The 24140-nt window shown below is 38.1% G+C and overlaps 2 protein-coding genes across 2 annotated transcripts; one reads left to right on the plus strand and one right to left on the minus strand.

Moving 5' to 3' along the window:
- Positions 1-312: 312 nt before the first annotated feature.
- On the minus strand, positions 313-13760 carry LOC149814203 (elongation factor 1-beta 2-like). The gene is made up of 6 exons (XM_089989829.1): positions 13572-13760; positions 13270-13386; positions 1490-1565; positions 1230-1347; positions 791-904; positions 313-683 (listed from the first exon to the last, which is right to left on the minus strand). The coding sequence occupies exons 1-6, from the start codon at positions 13655-13657 to the stop codon at positions 520-522; spliced, it is 675 nt and encodes a 224-aa protein (XP_089845955.1). The 5' UTR covers positions 13658-13760; the 3' UTR covers positions 313-519.
- Positions 13761-14956: 1196 nt separating this feature from the next.
- LOC149814204 (uncharacterized) lies at positions 14957-24138 on the plus strand. The gene is made up of 3 exons (XM_089989496.1): positions 14957-15128; positions 16440-16600; positions 23474-24138. The coding sequence occupies exons 1-3, from the start codon at positions 15000-15002 to the stop codon at positions 23640-23642; spliced, it is 459 nt and encodes a 152-aa protein (XP_089845622.1). The 5' UTR covers positions 14957-14999; the 3' UTR covers positions 23643-24138.
- The last annotated feature ends 2 nt before the right edge of the window (positions 24139-24140 follow it).

Genomic DNA, 24140 nt, shown 5'->3' on the forward strand with positions numbered 1-24140 from the left:
TCCCAAACAAAGCCCAAGGCTCTGTTTGGGAGCCTTGAGTGGGAGGTGTGTTGTGATTCTGCCAGAGCTCTCATGCTCTCTGCTGTTTAGGAACAATGGTGTTGCCAAAACACCGGATTTGGAACCACCGTGGTGGCATCCCATGTGGTAAGCGGGGTCCTGTGTCAAGCTGAAAGCCCAGGATCGAATCCATCTAGCATGGCATCCCGTGGCAGAATATTTTAATTGCAAACTATTGTTTAGGATGATCACTGAGACTAAAAAATACAACACTACCTGAAATTAACACAATGATCTCACTTAAAGGCGATATTAATAAGATTATCATGATATTAAATTACCCAAAAATTGTTAAGATTCTAAACAATGAAAATTAAGGAAAAACAAACCCCTCAGCTGTATAAGAATGTCTGATGCCGCAGCTGGCAATATTTGCAACTAAATACGCAGAAGATAAAGAATTTTAACCCCTAAATAGAAAGTGACATAACAATAACCAAATGGTTGATTTCACCATGTCTAGATTTTGTTGAAAGCAACGATGTCACAGCTCTGTATGTATTCATTTGCTGGCTCAACTGTGAGGTGCTCCTCTATAAGGGAGTCAACAGAAACAAGATCATCCTCAATGGTCATCATGATCTGCAGCTTCTTTATGCCATAACCAACTGGAGCGAGTTTTGCTGTAAATGGGAACAGAATCAATATCTACATTTTCACAGATGCACAAAGAGAAGCGGTGCAATGAAAAAGAAGGGTGAGGAGAAAAAGCAAAGACATGAAATAGTACATGCTCCCCATAAAAGGCCTGGCATTTGGATGCTCCGAACGGCCTCTTCCAGCTTCTGCATGTCAGTTTCGTCATCCCATGGCTTCACATCCAAAAGAACAGAGGATTTTCCAACTAAAGTTGAACCATGAAAAAAAACCAAGACAATGAGAACACAATAAGATGTTGGCAACACATTCGATATACTCAAATGACTCAAGGGTCAACTGTCTACGAGAAATCATATTTTCCTTAACGTGTAAAGCAACATTTCTTTTGACATAAGGTTCACTATATAAGATAAGCTGATGTTAGAATAGAATCACAACTAATTCCTCGCTATCAGCCTAAGGTAGTTTATCATAATCAATCTTAACAAATTTTTGTTCATTTATTTGTTTCTCATATTTTCTTACTGAAGACCAATGTGAACATCAACAAAACCAGAAGAAAGTCCTACTCGCTTTTTTCTTGGAAGATGCTTTAACAGCTGCCTCCCGCTCTTCTGCAGCCTTTTTCTCCTCCTCAGTCTCGTCTCCGAAAAGATCCAAGTCATCATCATCTCCCTCTGGTGTGGCCTAAAAACCATAACAAGTCAGCAAGGCATTTGAACATCATGCCCAAGTGTGTGTGTATTTTTACTGGTTTCGTATGCATGTATATGATATGTGCACCACATGAATATAAGCTGCAAAACATCAGAAACAAGAATGTGCAGACCTCTTTAACTTTCTCAACACGTGCACCTGCAGATGCTTGACCAGTTATTCTGACTCCAACACTTTTGCCAGGAAACCTGCATTGATCAACTGCGAGTCACCACGACACAAAATAGAAACAAGCAAAGCACCGACTCTATCAGTATAGTCTTAGAAACATGAGAAGGAGATTTCATCATACCATAAAAATGACAACATAATTTCAAGATAGCATCAAAGTTTCAGCACCCAACAGAGATACGGCAAGTTAAAGATCAAGAAAAGGATAATGGAAGGGGAAAACAAAAAGATGAAGATGAAGCCCATAATGAGAACAATAGTCCCTGATATTTTATAGTTCAAACTACTGATACATGAGCATAGACAGACATGATAAGGTTCAAATTCAAGTCCTCACAACATTGTCCATAAATGTTTTAGCAACTACCTAAAGAAGTAAAGAATGACATACGGAGCTCTGAGTATGATGATGACTTTTAACCAATACCAGGAGGAGGACCTAGTTCCTTTCTTCTCAGTGGTACTTTACAATATTTTCTTCATGCTTCTATCCAACTCTCCCTTCAGGTAACACTTCTTTTTGACCTCTCTTGACCTCCCCAACAATACATCGAAATTTGCCAATGTGTAAACATAAACCAGCATGTCACTAATTAAGCATATTGTGATTTAGTTGGTTTGATACTTTGATTCTCATACTAGTAAAGACCATCCCTTAATAGATGACTTAAGAAACGCACCGCCTAGTTTGGTCAACAGTTCCCTCCCTTTGAACTCTGGGTGAAACACTTCTTGATGATATGAAAAGCAATTCACAACAGTTAGCATCTTACTGAAGTATGCATGTTCATTCTAATGGCTTAAAGTGCATATAACAGGCGACAGAATAGCTCCTACTCAGTACTTACTGCTAAGTCAAAAGTGGCACTCTAGAAACAGCAGGTATAAACACTTCCCTGACAAAACACTAGCTAACATAAAAATACAATAACAGAAGAAGCTCGACTTAATTAGCTCCATCACCATTTTGCTTCTAGACGTTGGGCATGATAGGAAACGGATTATTGTAATAACTATCAAAACCAAGGTTGTAAGAATCATATTGTTACCCATATCCGTCAGACCCAAAATAAGATATGTTTCACACCGTATTGTAAAAAATCATAATTTTTAATATAAATTCTCAAAAAATCCCCCAAAAAAATCAGAAAAAATTAGCGAAAAACCTAAAAAAATCATAACACATGAAACAAACCATGCAACTGATATCTAACAATGTAAATAAAAGGCAAAAAAATATCTTAAACACAATTAAAGTCTTAACAATATTAAATTCACATCCAAGTCATACTAAAATATCATAAGTCATAATTAAACTATTGAGAGTCCATGATAACTAAAAACATCAACATGCAACCAATGTCTTATATGCTAATCTTCATCTCTAAAGTCTAAACTATAAAGTTCCTATTTTTTTACAAACCAAGAATTAGGACAGAAAATCCACATTGTTGCATCCAATGCCATGCCACTACTTCTTCATATTCTCACCTTTTTTTGGCAAGTGGGTCATCATCCTCATCTTTAAAATCTGCAACAATGGTTGAAAGTTTTTCTTCTTTGCATTTTTGCAACATTCTTCTTTTGTCAATTGCTTCTAGGGGTGGCAAAACCTGACCCGACCCGACCCGACCCGACCCGCCTCCTAGGCAGGTTCGGGTTTGGCTTAAACGGGTTCGTATCATAAACGGGTCGACCCGCGTAACCCGTTTATTAAACGGGTCGGATTCGTGTTAGGGGTATGCCAACCCGCCAACCCGGCTGACCCGTTTAATAAACGGGTTAGGCGGGCGGGTCAACCCGTTTAATAAATGGGTCGGGTTCGTGTTTGCCACAGCCGACCCGTTTAATAAACGGGTCGGGTTCATGTTGAGGTATGCTGACCCGCCAACCCGCCGACACGACCCAATTGCCACCCCTAATTGCTTCTAGTTCAAAGAATAGATGAAGAATCACATTGACGTACTTTTTGATGAAGACCTACAATATGTTGCTTAAATCTATGAAGCCCACCTTTAATAATAGCATCACAAAACACACGTCATGGTACATCATTCATGTTTTTGCAGAATCATCTCTATGACATGAACGTGAAGACGACATTAAAAGATCTAAAATAAAAAATAATCCATTAACCACCAAATAAAAATATAGGCATACATACAAATATTCGACAAGTTTACACATACATAACAAACTTAAGTCCTAACCAGGGTTACCGAAAGTGCCATAGTACATGGGGAAGTGTGCTTCCTTGAAGCGTATTTCGAAAATGCGAAACATGATGCTTTTGAAATGTGCTAGGAAGTACCTAAAAAAATTTGGAAGCACTTCCCATTTACGGGAAGCTCGATTCCCCTTAGGGATGGCACTGGACTGGGGCGGGGGACAAGGTCTCCACCCCCGCCCGTCTCAAAAACATAACCTTTATCCCTGGTCCATCCCCGTGGCGGGGGGGGGGGGGGACTTTGGACCTCCACCCCCGCCCCGTCTCAACATAATTATCTCCATCCCTGTCCCCGCCTCCATCCCCACCAAAACACCATCCCACATAGAAATCAAAACCCTAAAACCCCCTCAAAATAACCTGATTCCTCTAAAAACCTCATTCCATACACCAAATCAAAAATTCACAAAACAAATAACCAAAAAATACACATAATATATATAATAACAATCACAAAAAGAAGAAAAAGAAAAATCATACCTGTAAAAAAAGTCCAAAACCTAGCTCGATCGGTCATCGTCGACGATGAAAACTCCACAGAGAAAAAAGGAGAAAACTCCTTTTCCTTGGCAGGAAGAGGGGGCAATCCATCACGAGAAGCGAACACCTCTCTTTCTTCTTTTTCGCAGAGAGGAGAAGGTGAATGCGGCAAAGAGAGACTCTCTCTCTCTCTCTGGGCGGCGAGTCGGCGACTGACTCCATTCTTTTATTCATACGATTTAGGGTTAGTTAGTATATATAAGTGTTTTTTTTTTGTAATTTTATTACTTAGGTTAGGGTATTTTAGTAATATTATTAATGGGGATGGGATGGGATGGGATGGGATGGGATGGGATGGGATGGGATGGGGCGGGGGAAAGTGTAAGTCCATCCACGCCTTCACCCCCGTTTCATGCTCTTCATCCTCGGTCCAAACAGGGCGAGGAGGGGCGAGGCCCCGTTTTCCCCTGGTCCACTGCCATGTTTAATCCCCCCCCCCCTTTTTGTGTGTTTTTATTTTTCTTATTTTTCCACTTTTTTCGCTTCCTAGGTCGCTTCCAAGATGATTCCTGGTTCGCTTCTAAGTCATCATGCGATTTCCGCTTTCTAAAATTTTGAAAGTGTCTCGCTTCCTGAATAGCTTTTCGCTCCCACTTCCCCGACCGACAACTCTGGTCCTAACAATACGAATATTGACAACTGTGACATTCGACTGCTCGACTAAATGTTGAGGAGTCATAACAATATGAATGTCGGATAAGAAAACCTAATAGCGCCCCTAACTCTACCTGCTCTTGAAGAACTCTTTTGTCCTCCTCCTTTTTCTCCTTCTCCGCTTCTTTTTGTGTTCGCAGAGACACTACTAACACCAGCCACATCTTTCTCCAAAAAAAAACTCAATAAGAAACAAAGAATTAAGAATTTTTTTACCTCAACCCACTTTATTGAGTGAAAAAATGTGAAAATGCACTCTTAAGAAAATCGCAAAAGCCCTTTTCCTTGCGCACTTATCGGCCCCCAAATCGCTCTCACGGCTCCTAGGGTGCATGGGTTTCCCTCTAATGGCATCTACACAAATGAGGGATTCGGCTCTCAAGAGGTCTTTAAAATCCAAAACCGTAAAATTATGAAGCAAACCCTTTTTAAGTGTGTTGAGCTCGTATAGTACGATCCAGGTCGTATCGTTACGCGATACTGAGTGTGTATCATTGTTAAAATATTATGTCTCTTTTAACTGTAAATTGAAATACCCATCAGGGGTATTTCAGTCCTTTTACTCAATAGGTGTCAGCCACCCTAATGAGCTAACATTTTTACTTTTTCTTTTTTTTTATTTACTTTTGCTTTTTACCCTTTTTTTTCTTTTTGACTGTTGTGAAAGGGACAGCTCCATATAGCTGTTGGAGCTGCCCCAACAGTCACAAATGTGACCGTTGGGTGCAGCTCCAACAATCATATTGAGCTGTACATGTGGCTTCTTTTTGCATTATAAATAGGCCTTAGTGGCCCTTGTAAACATATTCTTTTTTGGTGAGTGCATATGCAATATTGTAAAGCCCCTCTTGGGAACTTATGAATTGAAGTTCATTTTGTTTCATGCTGTTGTGCATGTGTATCCGTGCCTTCGTGCACTTGTGAGTGTTCTCCTTTGTGCCTTTGTGCACTCTTTGTATTTCTTGTATTGTGGTGTTACACACAATCTCTTTTTGTAGAGATTTTCACATGGTATCAGAGCAAGGTTGTTTGGAGAAAGAAATTAGTGTGATTCTTCTCAATATCAAGTGCCTCGAAAAACATGCCTTCAACTTTTTGGTGATTGGAGTGAAGGCTCTTCTTCATTCAATATTTTAGAAGATTACTACAACAAGAAAGATTTAAAATCTTGTTGTGGTACGTATTCTTTTCTCTCTTCTTTCCTCTCTAATGGGTGAGAAAGACTCCCATTTTTCTCTTGGTTTCAAGCTAAATGGCTCAAATTATCATGTGTGGGCCGGAAATATGGAAGCTCACATCAAAGGGAAAGGGCTTTGGGGTTACATTCAAGGCTCGATTCCGGAACCCGAGCCTAAAATTACTTTGGTTAAAGAAGGAGAAATCAAAATCCTTGAGGGAGATGAAAGAAGTAATGCTCTTGAGGAATATAGTAGGAAACATGAGCAATGGGAAATGAAGAATTTTAAGATCTTGTCTTGGATTTTCTCTTCCGTTGAGACAAGGATTAATGCCAACATTATAAAGTTTAAAAAGGCTTCTCAAGCGTGGGAGTATCTTGAGAAGATGTATACTTCTAGGGACTTGTCCCATAAGTATTATCTTCAAAAGAGAGCGTTAACTCTTGTTCAAGGTGATATGTCTATAAGAGAGTATTTTGCGGAACTCTCTTCAATTTGGGATGAGCTTGCCATGCTTGAACCCAAGTGGAGTGGAGAAGCCATAGAGCTTCGTCATAAGCAATTAGAAGAAGACCGATTCTTCAATTTTTTGAATGGGCTAAGGCCCGAGTTTGAGCAAATAAGATCTTCTCTCCTATCCTCTTTTACCTCTCCTTCTCTTGAAGATGTCTTAACTAAATTAAGTGGAGAGGAAACCCGTATGGGCATTAGCAAGCAAAATCCTAGTGTGCTTGCAATGTCCACAAATCAAGAAGAATGTGATGGTGTTAATGCCGTTTCTAGACCCGGTAACAATTTAAGAACATATAGACCTCCTCATTTTAAGAATCAAAATCAAGGAGGAAGAAGAGATTATAGCAAAATCTCGTGTCACTTTTGCAAAGAACCGGGTCATATCAAACCGGTTTGCCCAAAATGGAAGAAACTTCTAGCAATGGCAACTACATCTCAACCATCCAAAGAGGAATCTTCAAAAGAAGCTCTATCTCTCAATCAAATTGTGGAGGCTCTTCAACCTCTTCTAAAGGGAGCTATTTCCGGTGCCGCCGTATCCACCTCTTCTCCTCCAGGTAAAACTTCTTGGCTCTTAGATTCGGGTGCATCCTTTCATATGACCCCAAACATTTCATCTCTTTCCGAGTATTCTAAAAATGTGTCACCTTCTTTTGTTTCGACCGCGGATGGTACTTCTCTAGAAATTAAGGGAATTGAAAATTTTAAAACCCAAAACTTCTTTATTCCAAAAATTAGACTTATACCAAAATTAAATTTAAACTTGCTTTCCGTTTCTCAACTCACGGACCTTGGGTGTAACATTCAATTCTCATCTAATAAATGTTTAATACAGGATCACCGGTCCGGGAGATTGATTGGGGAAGGCTCTAGGAAAGGAGACTTGTACTATGTGGACTTTCTTCAAATTCCTAAAAACACCTTTTGTAATGTGGCCCAACATAAAGACATAAATGTTTGGCACAAGAGACTTGGTCATCCCAACATTACCAAGTTATCCTATCTACATTTTGTTAAAGATCTTTGTAAAAATACTTTATCTTGTAATGATTGTATTCTTGGAAAAATGAGAAGTATACCTTTTGAACCAAGAACTATGTTTAGTACTAAACCTTTTGAAATTATTCACTCGGATGTTTGGGGACCGGCACCTGTCATATCCAAAGGTGGTTTTGCTTACTATGTGATTTTTGTAGATGATTTCTCACGATATTGTTGGATACATTTTCTCAAACATAAGCATGAAGTTTTTTCATGTTTTAAAACATATCATATAACAACAACAACAACAACAACTACGCCTTCATCCCAAAACAATTGGGGTCAGCGATATGAACAAAAAAAGAAATTCATTTTGGGTCTTCCACATGAATCCTTTTCCTCCAATCATTTCTATCCAATGCCATGTCCTCGGTGAGGTTCAAAGCATTCATATCCTTTCCTATCATCTCCATCCAAGTCTTCCTAGGCCTACCCCGACCTCTTTTAACTAATATATTTTCCCATTTCTCCAACCTTCTAACTGGAGCATCATTAGGCCTTCGCTGAATATGTCCAAACCACCGTAAACGATTCTCTCGCATCTTACTTTCAATGGGTGCAACACCTACCTTCTTACGTATCTCCTCGTTCCGAATCTTATCTTTTATTGTATTTCCGCACATCCATCTAAGCATCCGCATCTCAGCTACACTCATTTTTTGAATATGATGTCTTTTGGCAGCCCAACATTCCGTACCATATAGTAAAGCGGGTCTAGTCGTCGTCCTATAAAACTTTCCCTTCAACCGCAATGGCATTCTACGATCGCACAGCACTCCAGTTGCACTTTTCCATTTCATCCACCCAACCTTTATCCTATGATTTACATCTCCATCAATTTCTCCATACTTTTGAATGATGGATCCCAAATATTTGAAATAATCATTCACCGGTATTTCTTGCTCACCAAGCTTCACTACACTCCCATCACTACTTCGTTGCTTACTAAACCGACATTCCATATATTCAGTCTTACTCTTACTCAACTTAAAACCTCTAGCTTCCAATGTCTGTCTCCATAATTCTAACTTAGCATTAACCCCAGCTCTAGACTCATCAATCAAAACAATATCATCAGCAAACAACATACACCACGGTACATTTTCTTGAATTGATCTCGTAAGCTCATCCATCACTATCGCAAATAGGAAAGGGCTTAAAGCAGATCCTTGATGTAACCCAACCGTTATCGGAAAATTGGTTGTCACCCCTCCACAAGTGCGGACATTGGTTACTACTCCTTCATACATATCTTTAATTATACTAATGTACTTGAGAGAAACACCTTTCTTCATCATTGTCCACCAGAGAACGTCCCTAGGTACTCTATCGTAAGCCTTCTCTAAATCAATAAAAACCATATGCAAATCTTTGTTCCTCTCTTTATATCTTTCAATAAGTTGTCTAAGAAGATGTATAGCTTCCATAGTTGATCTTCCAGGCATAAAACCAAACTGATTCTCCGATATCATGACAACCTTCCTCAACCTAGACTCAATCACCCTCTCCCAAAGTTTCATAGTATGACTCATGAGTTTTATACCACGATAGTTTGTGCAATCTTGTATATCACCCTTATTCTTATATAAAGGCACCAAAGTACTCTTCCTCCACTCATTAAAACATATCATATGATGATTAAAAATCAATTTAATAGTAATTTAAAGATATTTAGGACTGATTCCGGAGGTGAATATCTCTCTAATGAGTTTAAGAAATATCTTGAGGATTGTGACATTGTCCATCAAAGATCGTGTCCTAAGACCCCACAACAAAATGGTTTGGCCGAAAGAAAGCATAGGCATATCATTGAAACCACTAGAACCCTTCTCATTTCCCAAAATATTCCTAAAAATTTTTGGGCCGAAGCGGCTCTTGCTTCCGTCTATCTTATCAACCGACTTCCATCCAAAAATTTAGATAAAATTTCTCCCTTTGAGATTCTATATGAAAAAGAACCTGATTATAATAGGTTGAGAGTTTTTGGTTGTAAGTGCTTTGTTCTTACCGATAAAAATGATACTCTCACCAAAAGCCATTCCTTGTGCTTTCCTTGGCTATTCGGAAACTATAAAAGGATTTCGATGTTATGACTCTAAGAATGATAAATTATATGTTTCAAGAAATATAACTATTTTGGAAAATGATAGTGGTTTTGAAAAAAATGAATCTCATTTAGAAAATGCCGATTACTCCTTTCTTTTTGACCTTTTATCTAAGGATGATGATATCTCTAGTGATGATGAATCAACATATAATAGTGAAAATGAAATGGTTGTGATCAACAATAACTCTAACCCTTCTACCCCTCAAGAAGAAAATGTATCTAGAGAACCCATCACTTATTCGCATAAAGATAGAAGCACCTTTAGGAGTGCTATTGAACTATATAGTGAACCTAGTGAGACTATTTCCACTCATGATTCTCATCCTAGGAGAACTGAAAGAACTAGAAGGACTCCCTCTAGATTCGTATCTTTTGATTCTTTCTCTCCTAAATATCGAGCTTGTTTGAGTGCCATTCACTCTTATTTTGAACCAAAAATTTTTGGAGAAGCCAAACAATGTACTGAATGGAGAGAAGCCATGGAGAGTGAACTCAAAGCTCTTAAGAAAGCTAACACTTGGGAATTTCAATCTCTTCCCAATGGCAAGAAAACTATAGGATGTCGATGGGTGTTCAAGGTCAAGACTAAGAGTGATGGTTCTCTTGAAAGGTATAAGGCTCGTCTTGTAGCTAAAGGGTACAGTCAAGAATATGGGATTGACTATGAAGAGACATTTGCTCCAGTAGCTCGTATGGTTACTGTCAGATGTCTTATCACCATTGCTTCAATTCGAAAATGGAATATTTACCAAATGGATGTCAAAAATGCCTTTTTAAATGGAGATCTTAATGAAGAAGTTTACATGGATGCTCCACCTGGTATGGAAATCCCTAAAAATAAAGTTCTTCGTCTTCGTAAAGCTCTTTATGGACTGAAACAAGCACCCAAGGCTTGGCACGATAGGTTTAACAATGTAATGACTGAAAATGGTTTCACTTCATGCTATACTGACACTGCATTGTTTGTTAAGAAATCTGATGCAGGGATTGTTATATTATTGTTATATGTTGATGATATGTTAATAACAGGTGATGATATCAAAGGAATCAAGAGCATTAAATCTATTTTGACTTCAAAATTTGAAATGTCAGACTTAGGATTTCTGACATATTTTTTGGGAATTGAGGTTGCCTATTCTCAGAGAGGCTATTTTTTGTCTCAAACTAAACTTGCTTGTGAGATTCTTGATAGATCAGGAATCACAGATGACAAGGTCTGCGAAACTCCTGAAATAGTAGGTTCAAAGATGAAGATTGATGATGGGATTCTCTTAAAAGATCCCACACCTCACCGGCAACTGGTTGGATCCCTAACGTATCTCAGCATTACCAGGCCTGATATTTCTCATGCAGTACATGTTGCTAGTCAATTTCAACATGCACCTACTACAGTCCATATGAGCGCCATCCTTCGCATCATCAGATACATAAAGGGTACAGTAAACAAGGGAGTATTTCTATCTTCTACGTCTGAATTAAGTTTAATTGCTTATACTGACTCTGATTGGGGAGGTGACACAAATAACCGTCACTCCACCACTGGTTTCTGTATTTTTTTAGGTGAATCATTAATCTCTTGGAGATGCAAGAAGCAGCAAAAAGTATCGCTTTCATCCACCGAAGCTGAGTATAGAGCCATGGCATCTACTACCATGGAGATTGTTTGGATTCGCAACTTGTTGGAAGATATGAATATTCAAGTTCAAGGACCCACAAAATTATGTTGTGATAATAAAAGTGCAATCTACATTGCCAAAAATCACACATTTCATGAGCGCACGAAGCATATCGAGATAGACTGCCACTATGTTCGTGAAGAATATTTAAGAAAAACCATTGACCTTCCTTATGTTACATCAGAATATCAACTGGCAGACTTCTTCACTAAGGCGCTGTGTTCTCCAAGATTTAACTTCCTTCTTGGCAAACTTTCGGTCGTGACACCCTAAGTTTGAGGGGGAGTGTTAAAATATTATGTCTCTTTTAACTGTAAATTGAAATACCCATCAGGGGTATTTCAGTCCTTTTACTCAATAGGTGTCAGCCACCCTAATGAGCTAACATTTTTACTTTTTCTTTTTTTTTATTTACTTTTGCTTTTTACCCTTTTTTTTCTTTTTGACTGTTGTGAAAGGGACAGCTCCATATAGCTGTTGGAGCTGCCCCAACAGTCACAAATGTGACCGTTGGGTGCAGCTCCAACAGTCATATTGAGCTGTACATGTGGCTTCTTTTTGCATTATAAATAGGCCTTAGTGGCCCTTGTAAACATATTCTTTTTTGGTGAGTGCATATGCAATATTGTAAAGCCCCTCTTGGGAACTTATGAATTGAAGTTCATTTTGTTTCATGCTGTTGTGCATGTGTATCCGTGCCTTCGTGCACTTGTGAGTGTTCTCCTTTGTGCCTTTGTGCACTCTTTGTATTTCTTGTATTGTGGTGTTACACACAATCTCTTTTTGTAGAGATTTTCACAATCATATCATATCGTTTTCCCTCATAGTAACGATATGTATTGTACTTTATCATACAATATGGTATGATAAGACAACCTTGGTCAAAACAATGCAGATTGCAGCCTACTGATGACCAACGGTAGAGACACATTTAATCTCGTTCTTTTCATTCAATAAGAAGCAAAATTAATTTAATTACTTACAAATTAAATAAAAGCTTAACAAACATCCTAATCATACAAGAACCAAAAAAATGTGATAGCCTAAAAGGACTCGTGCTTTCCATATTCCAAGTAACTAGGTTTAGAAAACCACCAATCTCTCTTTTGTAGACAGAAAACTAAATCGAAGATCGTATGCCCACAACAATCAAAGTTTAATAATAGTCACACCAGCCAAACGGCAGGGGACTACTGAAAATGTATAGGAAAGACAATCAAGAACTTCAGATGCACCATCACCAAGAAAATCATATCAATCGAAAGGATGCAATTATCCGCAAAACCGTCCAGCTAAGCCGCTTTCAGCGGCCTAAACATAACTTGGTCATGAACCACATTTAAATTAAAACTATTTGCGGTTCCTACCCCTTCAATGAACTCTAAATGTATGTTTGTTATCCTATGACAGAATTCTGGTCACATCCCTCTTTATCCCTCATCTCCCTACTACCTTCTCGATTTCAATGTTCACCATGGTTGTTTTTCATGGGAAAAACAAGTAAATTATTCCTACAATATCATGAAATCTGCCAAAATTTTTGATGTTTACAACCAACCGAATTACCAATGCATCATCATTCATTGATAAACCAACGCACCCAAAATCACAGTCGCAACACGAAATCAATAAACACACAAAACCAAGTACCCAAAGTCCTACTTCCATCATAATTCCACCAAACCAAGTATCAGAAAGGAGGGAAGAAGCAGACTACGAAATGAAAACGAAAGAATCCACAACACCAGAAAATTATACAGGAAATCAAATAAAAAAAGATCAAACCTTGCCGAGAGACTGCAGGAGACGCTCTCGTACCACCGGCCGACGTTCGGGAACTCGCCGCCGGGCGCCTTCGCGATGACTGCAAAGACCCTGATGTCGTCCTTACTCAGCTGATCTCTACCATAACCCCCAAAGATTCACCAAACCATGTACCAAAAAAAATAAGAGATTCAAAGATTAATAAAAAAAAGGAAGAGGAGGAAGAGATTTAGATGAAAACCAGAGTATTGGATCCATAAGAAAAAAAAACAAGACCCCAAAAGACGAAGAGAGCGAGGAAGAAGGAAAGATTTGGGGGGTACCCGGAGATGTAGGACTTGTTGGAGAGGAATTGGTTGAAGTGATTAAGGCCACCTTCTGTGTGGAGATCGGAGAAGATGACCGCCATTGTGGGCGTTTAGAGAGAGAGAGAGATTAAGCCAGGCAGCGAAGGGTTTATAACATAGTCATAAATATCGGCCGTTTCATGAAAATCGAGAGAAACCCTAATGATTAAGCCAGGCAGCGAAGAGTTTATAACGTAGTCATAAATATCAGCCATTTTATTAAAATCTCCCGATTGTCTTTCTATTCTTTGGAAGCATAAGTAACTCTTTCAAGAATTCATGCTTTCAACTCTCCCTGATTCCTCAATGTGTTTGGACGTAGGTGAGTGTAGTTGTAACTTGTAAGCAGAGGTGGGCGATAAATCAAGCAGCTTGGCTCAGTCCATCACGGGTCGAGCTTAGGCCTATAAATTAGGTTAAAGTTTGACTCGAACTGAGTAGAAAATGATTGGGCCATGACCTAGCTTGACCCAATTAGGCTCACCAGCATAATGGGGTGCTGTGGGTTGAGGTTTAACCAATGGGTGGCCCAACCCATCAATTTACGGGCCAGTAGGGTCAACGACCTGATTGGTCTGGTCCATTAGCAGGCTGGGTCGGCCCGCTGTCCACCCGTAGTTGTTAGCATCTTAATTGCACCATTATTATAGTTAATAATGAGGTAAAATAAGTGAATATAGGGTTTATTGAGGTAAAAAATTTAAACCATTAAAAATTTAAAAACCCACCGCGTTATAAATACCTCCTCATGAAAACATTGTTGTCAAATACACCGATTTCATTACCAATGTCATTGCTGCTCCAAACAGAGCTTTAATCGATCTTTGCTTGGATTTAGATGCACATTCAATCAATATCGTGCCATTAAATCAATACTTGGATAGGGATTAAACCCAATCCACTTGTATTTTGTTTACATGTAAAAAGCTTGCTTCCGGTCCATCTCATCATATTCATGCATGGCCATATAAAATTTGGATTTCGATTGGACTATCCATCATTAGTTCTTGCTCGAATCTGACCCTAAACCCTGCCTTGTTGCTTAAAATTTGAATTCGGATCAACCATGATACTGAAAATACCCCATCCATTTGCACTCGGAGACTTGTCAGATATCCTATCCAATGTTGTCAAAATCCGTATCAGGATTGAATCCATTTTCAAAATGATGTAGAGAATCAGAGCACACTCTGACCTGATCCCATCTCGTTTTATGCCAGTGAACTCAGCGAACAATAAAAAAAAAAATCCAGGATACTTTCGGGTAGGACATCTAATAAAAACCCGACCTGTTGAACTCCAATTTAAAAAACAACCCAACTGCGCCAAAATTTTGAGATGTTTTCCCACCGTCATGGCGTCATCCATTTCTTCGATCCTCCTTCGTTCCCTCCTTGGGTCCCGATGATGAATATCTTGAGGACGTTGAAGGAGAACGCTGCGGAAGGGATCAACAGGGCCCTCGGGGGCGCCGATCTCCTGCTGGCCGTCCGATCGGAGCTCAGGCCCGAGATCTCCAACGACACATTCAAGGTACTTCCTGAAACCCTATCCCTAGATTCCGCCGTTGCGGTAGCCCTAGCGAAAGAAGGGCGTGGTGCTTGCGCTTAGACTCGAAATCCCTCACGCTTTCGCCCTTTGGAAATCTCAACGTTGTTGTTCCGATAAACACCATCTTTAGACCTGAGTTTCTCGCTTTCAGATTAGGGTTTCATCGGTTAAGAGGGGTAGTATTTGGTTGTCCCAGTTTTTTTCGTTGGTTTCGACGACGAAGTTACAAAATTTGGACCGGATTCGCGTAGTGTTGGATCGTAACAAGCTTGCGTTTTGTCTGCCTGTGAAATTCGGTTTCGTTTAGATGTTTGTGGGTTGAATTGGTGAATATCAGTACCGTGCTGTCACGATGAATCTGACTGTGGACTGGCTTCTCACGTTCTCCGGCAACTAGCAAGCGATCATTGTGTATGAAACCCTGATTATGTTTCCCGGGGCTGAACCCGGTTTCTCTATTTCGGTAAAACCTGACCGAGCGAGGAATTTTACTCTATACCGATCCATATTTAATTGTTTCCAGCGGGTGATGAATCTGGGAGTGTCTGTTCTTTGCAAGGCGTAATCTATTTGATCTTAGGAACCACCATAATTTCTTTATTGCAATGTCCCTAGCGAATGATTTTTATATATTTGCTCTGCCGCAACCCAGCACCCGCGCCCATGTGACACACACACACACACATATATATATATATATATATATATATATATATATATATATATATATATATATATATATATATATATATATATATATATATATATATATATATATATATATATATATATATATATATATATATATATATATATATGCCCTAGTGTCCAAAATTTTTAAAATTGCTCCGCACCCGTACCGCACCCATGTGACATAGGGTGTAACATGACGGTAGATGGGTGGACAGATAAATATTTGAAAACCTTGATAAATTTTCTTGTCTATTAATCCAAAGGAACAATGTTATTAAAATCAATTGATTTGTTTGATACTCTCATGACACCAAATGTATTGTTGAGGGTTTTTGACCAAATTTTGAAAGAGGTTCAGCTTCAAAACATTCTAGCGCCACAAGGCGAGGGGCTTTAAGCCTTGAGGGGCACGTACAAAGGGCAAAAACCCCGAGGCGTGCGCCTCATACGCCTTGAGGCGAGGCGCGCCTCATGCTGAGGCGTACACGCCTTAAGTTTTCGTGGTCGACCACAAAATAGGGTTTCAGCTTCACGCACGCTCTCCCTCTCCTCTCCTCTCCCACTCGCTCTCCCTCTCTTCACGCTCTTCCTCGGCAATAGTGTTCGCCTTCCACGACGCCCTCGGCAATTTCAACTCCGGCGATTACTACGACTGCCACGATGCCCTCGAAGCGATGTGGAACGATGCTGAGGAACCCATCAGAACAATCGTGCACGGAATTCTTCAGTGCTCCGTTGGATTCCACCATCTGTTCAACCAGGTTTTTATCTTTCTTTACTGTTTGGAATTTTCAGTTTGTGATGATGCGCTTAATTCCTTATTTTCATAAAAAAATGTTTGGATTTTCATTTTGTGACATTATTGGTATTGACATCGTTATCTGGTAATTTTAGTCATTTCTTACTGATTCTTGTTGTCTTTGTTGTTTATTTGGATACTTGACTTAGAATCCACCTTTTGAACTACATTTTTAAATTCTCCGGATTCCTGAATCTGGTATGTCCGAGAGTTGAGATATCCATTCGTACGAGAATTGGAAAGGCATGGGATTTGGGCATTTTGTGGAATGACCTGGGTATCAGAGTCCAGTTTTTAAACTAAACCGATAAGATATCTCAGAGTTGGTACTTGGTACTGAGTTCCGATTTTGAAAAACAGAATTTCAGGAATCTGCCCAGTTGTTTCATTTGTTTGGTTAGAAGAACAAGAACACCGTTGATTTATAAGAACTTTCTGTGGGTGGGGGGAAATAATGTAATTCTTGTAGTGTTTATGATCTTCTGTATAAAGGTTGGGTTACAATACTTGCTTGAGGAAGTTCGATGTAATACCTTGATCCGTTCTCATCCTCCTTCAGCATGTAACTGGTATCACTCAGTAAGAATAGCGTGTAACCGTTCTCATCCTCCTTCAATGACACGATCATAGTTTTTTTAAGTTAATTTTTTTTTGAGGCTTACGCTTTACGCCTCGAGGCTTACGCCTCGCCTCAGATTTTGGTGGAGCGCCTCGCTACGCCTCAATGCTTTTCATAACACTGCATTGTACAATTCATTGTTGATAATGTAATAAATTATAGGGCAACAGATAAAGAATTGAAAAAAAAAATTTATGTCATTCTTTTGGACCCCATGTGCTGCCTATTGCATAGAGCTCATGCTTGAGGATATTGACCACATGGATGAGGTACATGTTAAATGCTGAGCCTAATGAGAAAGTACACTAGCGGTACTGAGTTGATTCTAAGTGCGGTTACTAGATTTGCTACGAATTTTTTGACAATGCAAAGTTTAGTAAAGAATAAAGTTGCACTAAAAAAATGTTTTCATCATATGAGTGGAATGCATATCTTCATGTATAAAAAAGAACTCTTAGAGAAATTGTAGATATTGTATTCAAAAGTGAATTGTGGGATTCATGTGTAAAGTTATTGAGAATAACTATACCTTTGGTAGATGTGCTTCGATTGGTTGAAAGTGAAGATAAACCAACTATGAGTTATCTCTATGAGGTCATGAATATGACAAAATAGGCCATTAGAGATAATTTGAAGGAGAAGAAAAATTCTAGGTGGACTGAGAAACTTTATCAACCTCTATATGCTACAACATACTATTTAAATCCTGCATTTAGATACTCCCTTATTTTTAAAATGGACAAGAAAGTCAACAAGGGACTTTTAGATTGCATTGAAAGGCTGAACCCTAATTATATCATTCAAGATCAAATTCATAAAGAAATAGAAACTTATGATAATGCATTGTATGATATTGGAAGACCTACAACAGTGTGAAACCGTGCCACAATGCATTTAGGTAATTTATTTTATCTATTTTAATTTTAATTTCAATTTTTTATTTAGTTATGATGTTTTGTATGATTGTATATCTGTTATTGTCTTATAATTAATTTCTCATTTCCTTGTTTTTTTTATACTTGTGGTGGGCCATGTTTAAAATCGCTATTTCAAATCTGAGAGATTTTGCCATTCACATTCTAAGCCAAACGTGTAGTGCAAGTGAATGCGAGAGAAATTGGAGTGTCTTCGAGCAAATCTATACCAAAAGAAGAAACGGATTGGAGCACAAAAGACTTGATGACGCCGTCTACGCTCACTACAACTTCGAGCAAAAAATATATATATATATATATATATATATATATATATATATATATATATATATATATATATATATATATATATATATATATATATATATATATATTTGCCGCATCCCCGCACCCACACCCATGTGACATAGGTATGTAGTTTATGCAATTCATCATTATTTCATGTGATATGATTTTTCTTGATTTTTTTGAATTTTTTATTAAAAATTTACAATACGTTTACGATACGATACAATGTTACTATTGGGTTGACTGATATGGGTAACGATACACTACTTGCAACCTTAAGTAAAATGCCCAGGCTTTGTAATTCTTAGGGTGTGTATCTTAAAAGATACCGGTTTTGTCAACTGGGCATCGACTAGGGTGCGTAATCAACGACTAAGCTGCCCTCACCTAGGTGCAAGGGATTTACTCATTTTTATTAATGTAATTTTTTTTACCTTACCAATGGACAGGATTAATTTTAAATGATTGTTTTTTATACGTGTGTTAATTTGTTCCTGATGTTTTTTTTTGTTAAAAGCTGAAAGTGAGATATATATCTGTGAGTTTTTGTAAAGTTTTCTATAAAAGTAGAAAGCTTGTTTAGTATTATTGATTATGTAATATGTTGTCACTGTGCTTTTGTGTTTTTTTTGGTGAAAGGTGGGAAGTATGATATATATATATATATTCTGATTATGCTATGAATAAAATATGTGTGTTTGTGTTACGATCAATTATTTTGTGAAAGGCTAAAAGCATGTTTTGTTGATTATACTGAATATGTTATGAATGATTGAATATATATATATATATATATATATATATATATATATATATATATATATATATATTGTAAAAGCATGTGTAATTGTGTACTTGTCTGATGAAAACATCTTATTACTAAAAGAATTAAACATATTTTTATGTATATTTTGTATATTTTAATTTTTTTATTGGGGTACTGACTAGTTCAACTAGTCTCGTCTGGTTCTTGACTAGTTTTTTTAGGGGTCTATGGACTAGGCACTGGCGAGCGTTTTCGACTATACAGACTGTAAAATTGCGATAAGTGGAAAATATCAGGTCTATTGCTATCCAAAGCGCCTCTAGTGGCTGCATTAGTAATTTGTAGGCGTCTTTTCTTGATTCCTCTTTGCATTTTTGACTCCCTCAAGTTGTCCAAGGTATGGTTTGCTTTGGTTCTTGTCTTCTTCCTCCCAATAGCATGGCTCCTAGGTTCTCCACCTCTTCCCGCTTTTTCCTTCTGCCATCAGGTATGTTGATTCTACCAGAAGGCCACCTGTGTAGACCAGGACCAAGCCCGAAGTCCACAACATTTGTTTGGCCTGTCCTCCTGGGTAGAGTGCAAACCCAAAACAATCTCAAGAAATGGGATTTGAATCTCTCTGGCCGCTGTTACTTATGCGGAAAATATGAAGAATCAAGTAGACATTTATTCTGGGATTGGGAATTCTTACAACGCATATTCCTATCCTCTTGGCAGCTTGTATATTCTAGCATCGACAGGTTATCCTGGGCTCACGATCTACTAATGGGCCTGCCCACCATCAGACACTCCAAGCGTTGGTCTTTCCTATATCGAACTTGGCTTCTCATTGCATTGTGGGCAATCTGGCATCAGAGGAATGCTCGGAATTTTTGCGTTCACGCACCAAATGCTTCTGTCATTGCTAAACGGATCCTAACTGATGTGTTTTTGTAGTAAGCATTAAATGGGGCAATATTGATCTCCGATGGTTTCAGCCGTTGTTCAAGTGTAACTCCAATCTCTTTGAATCTCTGTATGTCAACTAGCCGTCAACCTTATCTTCTGTATGATTCTAGTAGCTTGGAATGAAACTTTTTCGTCTTTTGCTCAAAAAGAAAAAAAAAACTTGCATGTTTTGGGGACCATGTGCTTTTAGGTTGCATTCGTTGTAGCATTTTCCCCATGTTAGAACTTTGTCCTGAAGACCTTTCTTTCCTAGATGTTTTATTTGAGGAAATATCCCTTGTCTTTGATCAACAACAACAACAACAACAACAACAACTACGCCTTCATCCCAAAACAATTGGGGTCAGCGATATGAACCAAAAAAGAAATTCATTTTGGGTCTTCCACATGAATCCTTTTCCTCCAATCATTTCTATCCAACGCCATGTCCTCGGTGAGGTTCAAAGCATTCATATCCTTTCCTATCATCTCCATCCAAGTCTTCCTAGGCCTACCCCGACCTCTTTTAACTAATATATTTTCCCATTTCTCCAACCTTCTAACTGGAGCATCATTAGGCCTTCGCCGAATATGTCCAAACCACCGTAAACGATTCTCTCGCATCTTATTTTCAATGGGTGCAACACCTACCTTCTTACGTATCTCTTCGTTCCGAATCTTATCTTTTATTGTATTTTCACACATCCATCTAAGCATCCGCATCTCAGCTACACTCATTTTTTGAATATGATGTCTCTTGGCAGCCCAACATTCCGTACCATATAGTAAAGCGGGTCTAATAGTCGTCCTATAAAACTTTCCCTTCAACCGCAATGGCATTCTACGATCGCACAGCACTCCAGTAGCACTTTTCCATTTCATCCACCCAACCTTTATCCTATGATTTACATCTCCATCAATTTCTCCATACTTTTGAATGATGGATCCCAAATATTTGAAATAATCATTCACCGGTATATCTTGCTCACCAAGCTTCACTACACTCCCATCACTACTTCGTTGCTTACTAAACCGACATTCCATATATTCAGTCTTACTCTTACTCAACTTAAAACCTCTAGCTTCCAATGTCTGTCTCCATAATTCTAACTTAGCATTAACCCCAGCTCTAGACTCATCAATCAAAACAATATCATCAGCAAACAACATACACCACAGTACATTTTCTTGAATTGATCTCGTAATCTCATCCATCACTATCGCAAATAGGAAAGGGCTTAAAGCAGATCCTTGATGTAACCCAACCGTTATCGGAAAATTGGTTGTCACCCCTCCACAAGTGCGGACATTGGTTACTACTCCTTCATACATATCTTTAATTATACTAATGTACTTGAGAGAAACACCTTTCTTCATCATTGTCCACCAGAGAACGTCCCTAGGTACTCTATCGTATGCCTTCTCTAAATCAATAAAAACCATATGCAAATCTTTGTTCCTCTCTCTATATCTTTCAATAAGTTGTCTAAGAAGATGTATAGCTTCCATAGTTGATCTTCCAGGCATAAAACCAAATTGATTCTCCGATATCATGACAACCTTCCTCAACCTAGACTCAATCACCCTCTCCCAAAGTTTCATAGTATGACTCATGAGTTTTATACCACGATAGTTGATCAACATAGACAGAAAATGTTGTTTTCATTGATTTTCCATTTTCCGCTTTTTCATTGTAACATTTTCTTTCATAATAAATGCTCCTTTAGGTTCAATCCGTTTTGGACTAATGGAATAGTCATGCTCAACTTTTTCCATGGATGGCATTATGAAAATGTGTTCATTGTGAAATGTTGCAATAGAGAATGATAAGAGGTTTAAGAGTCCTTTGACTCTGACCTTTGTAGATATCTTCTACATATAGGATGAATCTTCTCAATTCATATGAGGGTGATGAATCTCCTTAGTATCTTTTAATATGTTCTTTATGGCTGTCCAAGTGCTTTGCATTTGTGCATAAGTGACGCTCTGAGACCCAGCCAATGCTAGTCAATGCCTAGGTGAGGGTGACAAAAAATAAATTACTTATAATGTTAAAAGAATTTTGTAATAAAATTTCAGATTTTTTTTGTTTACCCACATTTTAAAGTCTATTAGTTTTATTTATGAATTGATGTTTTTGTTTGGATTTCTTGAGGTCTTGGCACTGAGGTACCACATAGCGCTTTTGACCATATGGTTGCTGTCTCCCTTCACAATTGTAAGACATGATAAGGCAGTATAGGACCAACATTGTAACTTAAAGATCTAACATATCAGTTTCTGCCTTGGGATTATCCAATTAAAATGGGCTTCATTATGGATAATTTCATTTAGTTACTGTTGTATAATATTGGTGATCATTTCAAGCAATAGATCACCTTCTGCACTGCTACACAAATAAAAGATCAGTGGAGAATTCCAAGTTGATGGCTCACACTAAAAATAAAAGTGAAGATGACATGCTTATTTTAGATCATCGTGAAATGATGCATTTGATTTGCAGTTACATCAACTATGGATTAAGGAGAAATCAATTAAAGAAACTGATCATCCGTAGGTTCATCCATCAAGAGAATGATTTTCTATTACTTTGCCAAAGGATGTTTCAGTGTAGTAGCCTGTTTGACTTGTCCTTCAAGTGTTTTTTTTTTGTTTTTAGGATAAACAGTGAGTCAATTCAGCTTATTATGCACATGTAAGTCCACATGGATTCACCTTTTTTTTTTAATAAAAAGTAGGTTTGGCTGGGTTCAGAATGTACAATGAATACATGTTTATGTAGTGTGTGCTTGTCCATATGTACATGTTAAGATGTTTAGTCATGTTACATTATGATATACATGTAATATTTTACACGCATGCATCTACAGACATGCACACACATGGATTCTCTTAGTCATCAGTTCATCCTTCTGCTGAGTGTCTTCTCTTGCAAATGTGCATCATTTGTTGACATTTATTTGGATACCTTTCACACTTTCTATGTTTCGTGTTTTTTTTTTTGCTGAATTTTACTGCTGTCCACCCTTGAACTGGAGAGGAGGTCAGGTAAAATGTTTTATGTAGGACATCAAACACAGTAGTGACACCTATTATGTCTTGTGTGTTCCACAGCTACTGTCAAGTTTCATGCTTTTATAATAGCCTCGTAAAACTCCATTTTACCTGATCTGCTCTCCTTGAAATGTATCTTCCTAGTTGAGTATGACGAGCTGGTTTTGGCCAGAAGTAATAATAACTATATCATTTGAAACAAAGAAGTCTAACTTCTGGTGATTTTCTCTTTTGATGTCAAAGCAGCTCTTTAGATCCTGAATTGCAGAAAGGATTCAGAGAGTTCTTGACTGTGCGGGGAGTTAACACGGAACTGACCAATTTTCTTCTGTCTCACCTGCACAAGGAGCAGGGACAATATGTGAGATGGCTGCAAGTGCTGGAGCCTATGGTTGCAAACAATTCAGAAAGGTAGAACACTTATAGGCGATGTTCGATGGCCATTATTATTGTCATTTTTAAGAGGACAAATTTTTAAGCGATATCTATCAGCTGCCCTGGAAGCAGTAAGCATGGAAGAAAAACTAGAACTGGTTATTTGTACTTCCGTATTCATAGGGTGGTTCTTTTGTCAATAATATTTTTAATTGTTTTTACAAGGAAATAGCAGCTGAGGCGAGGATTTGTGCTTGGCTTGTAGCAAAATCATGTGTAACTTCAATAAAGCATTTATCTCACTTTTGATAAAGTGTAGAAATTTTCTTTAAAAAATTGAATATTCATGTATGTGAAAAACATGGGATGTACGGATGCAAAGATGTGAGCATTATACTCACCTCTTTGAATGGAGAAAATTTTCATATTACTGGTAAAATTGTGCAAAAGAATGATAAATTTTCGAATGAAAAGTTTTTCTTGTTGGAAGCGAACAGGAGATCTTGTTTTTCTCATTTCCTAGAGAATTCACATTTTT

Source organism: Nuphar pumila, chromosome 15 (assembly GCF_984573655.1).
Source record: "Nuphar pumila chromosome 15, dmNupPumi1.hap1.1, whole genome shotgun sequence".
Classification (NCBI taxonomy): domain Eukaryota; kingdom Viridiplantae; phylum Streptophyta; class Magnoliopsida; order Nymphaeales; family Nymphaeaceae; genus Nuphar; species Nuphar pumila.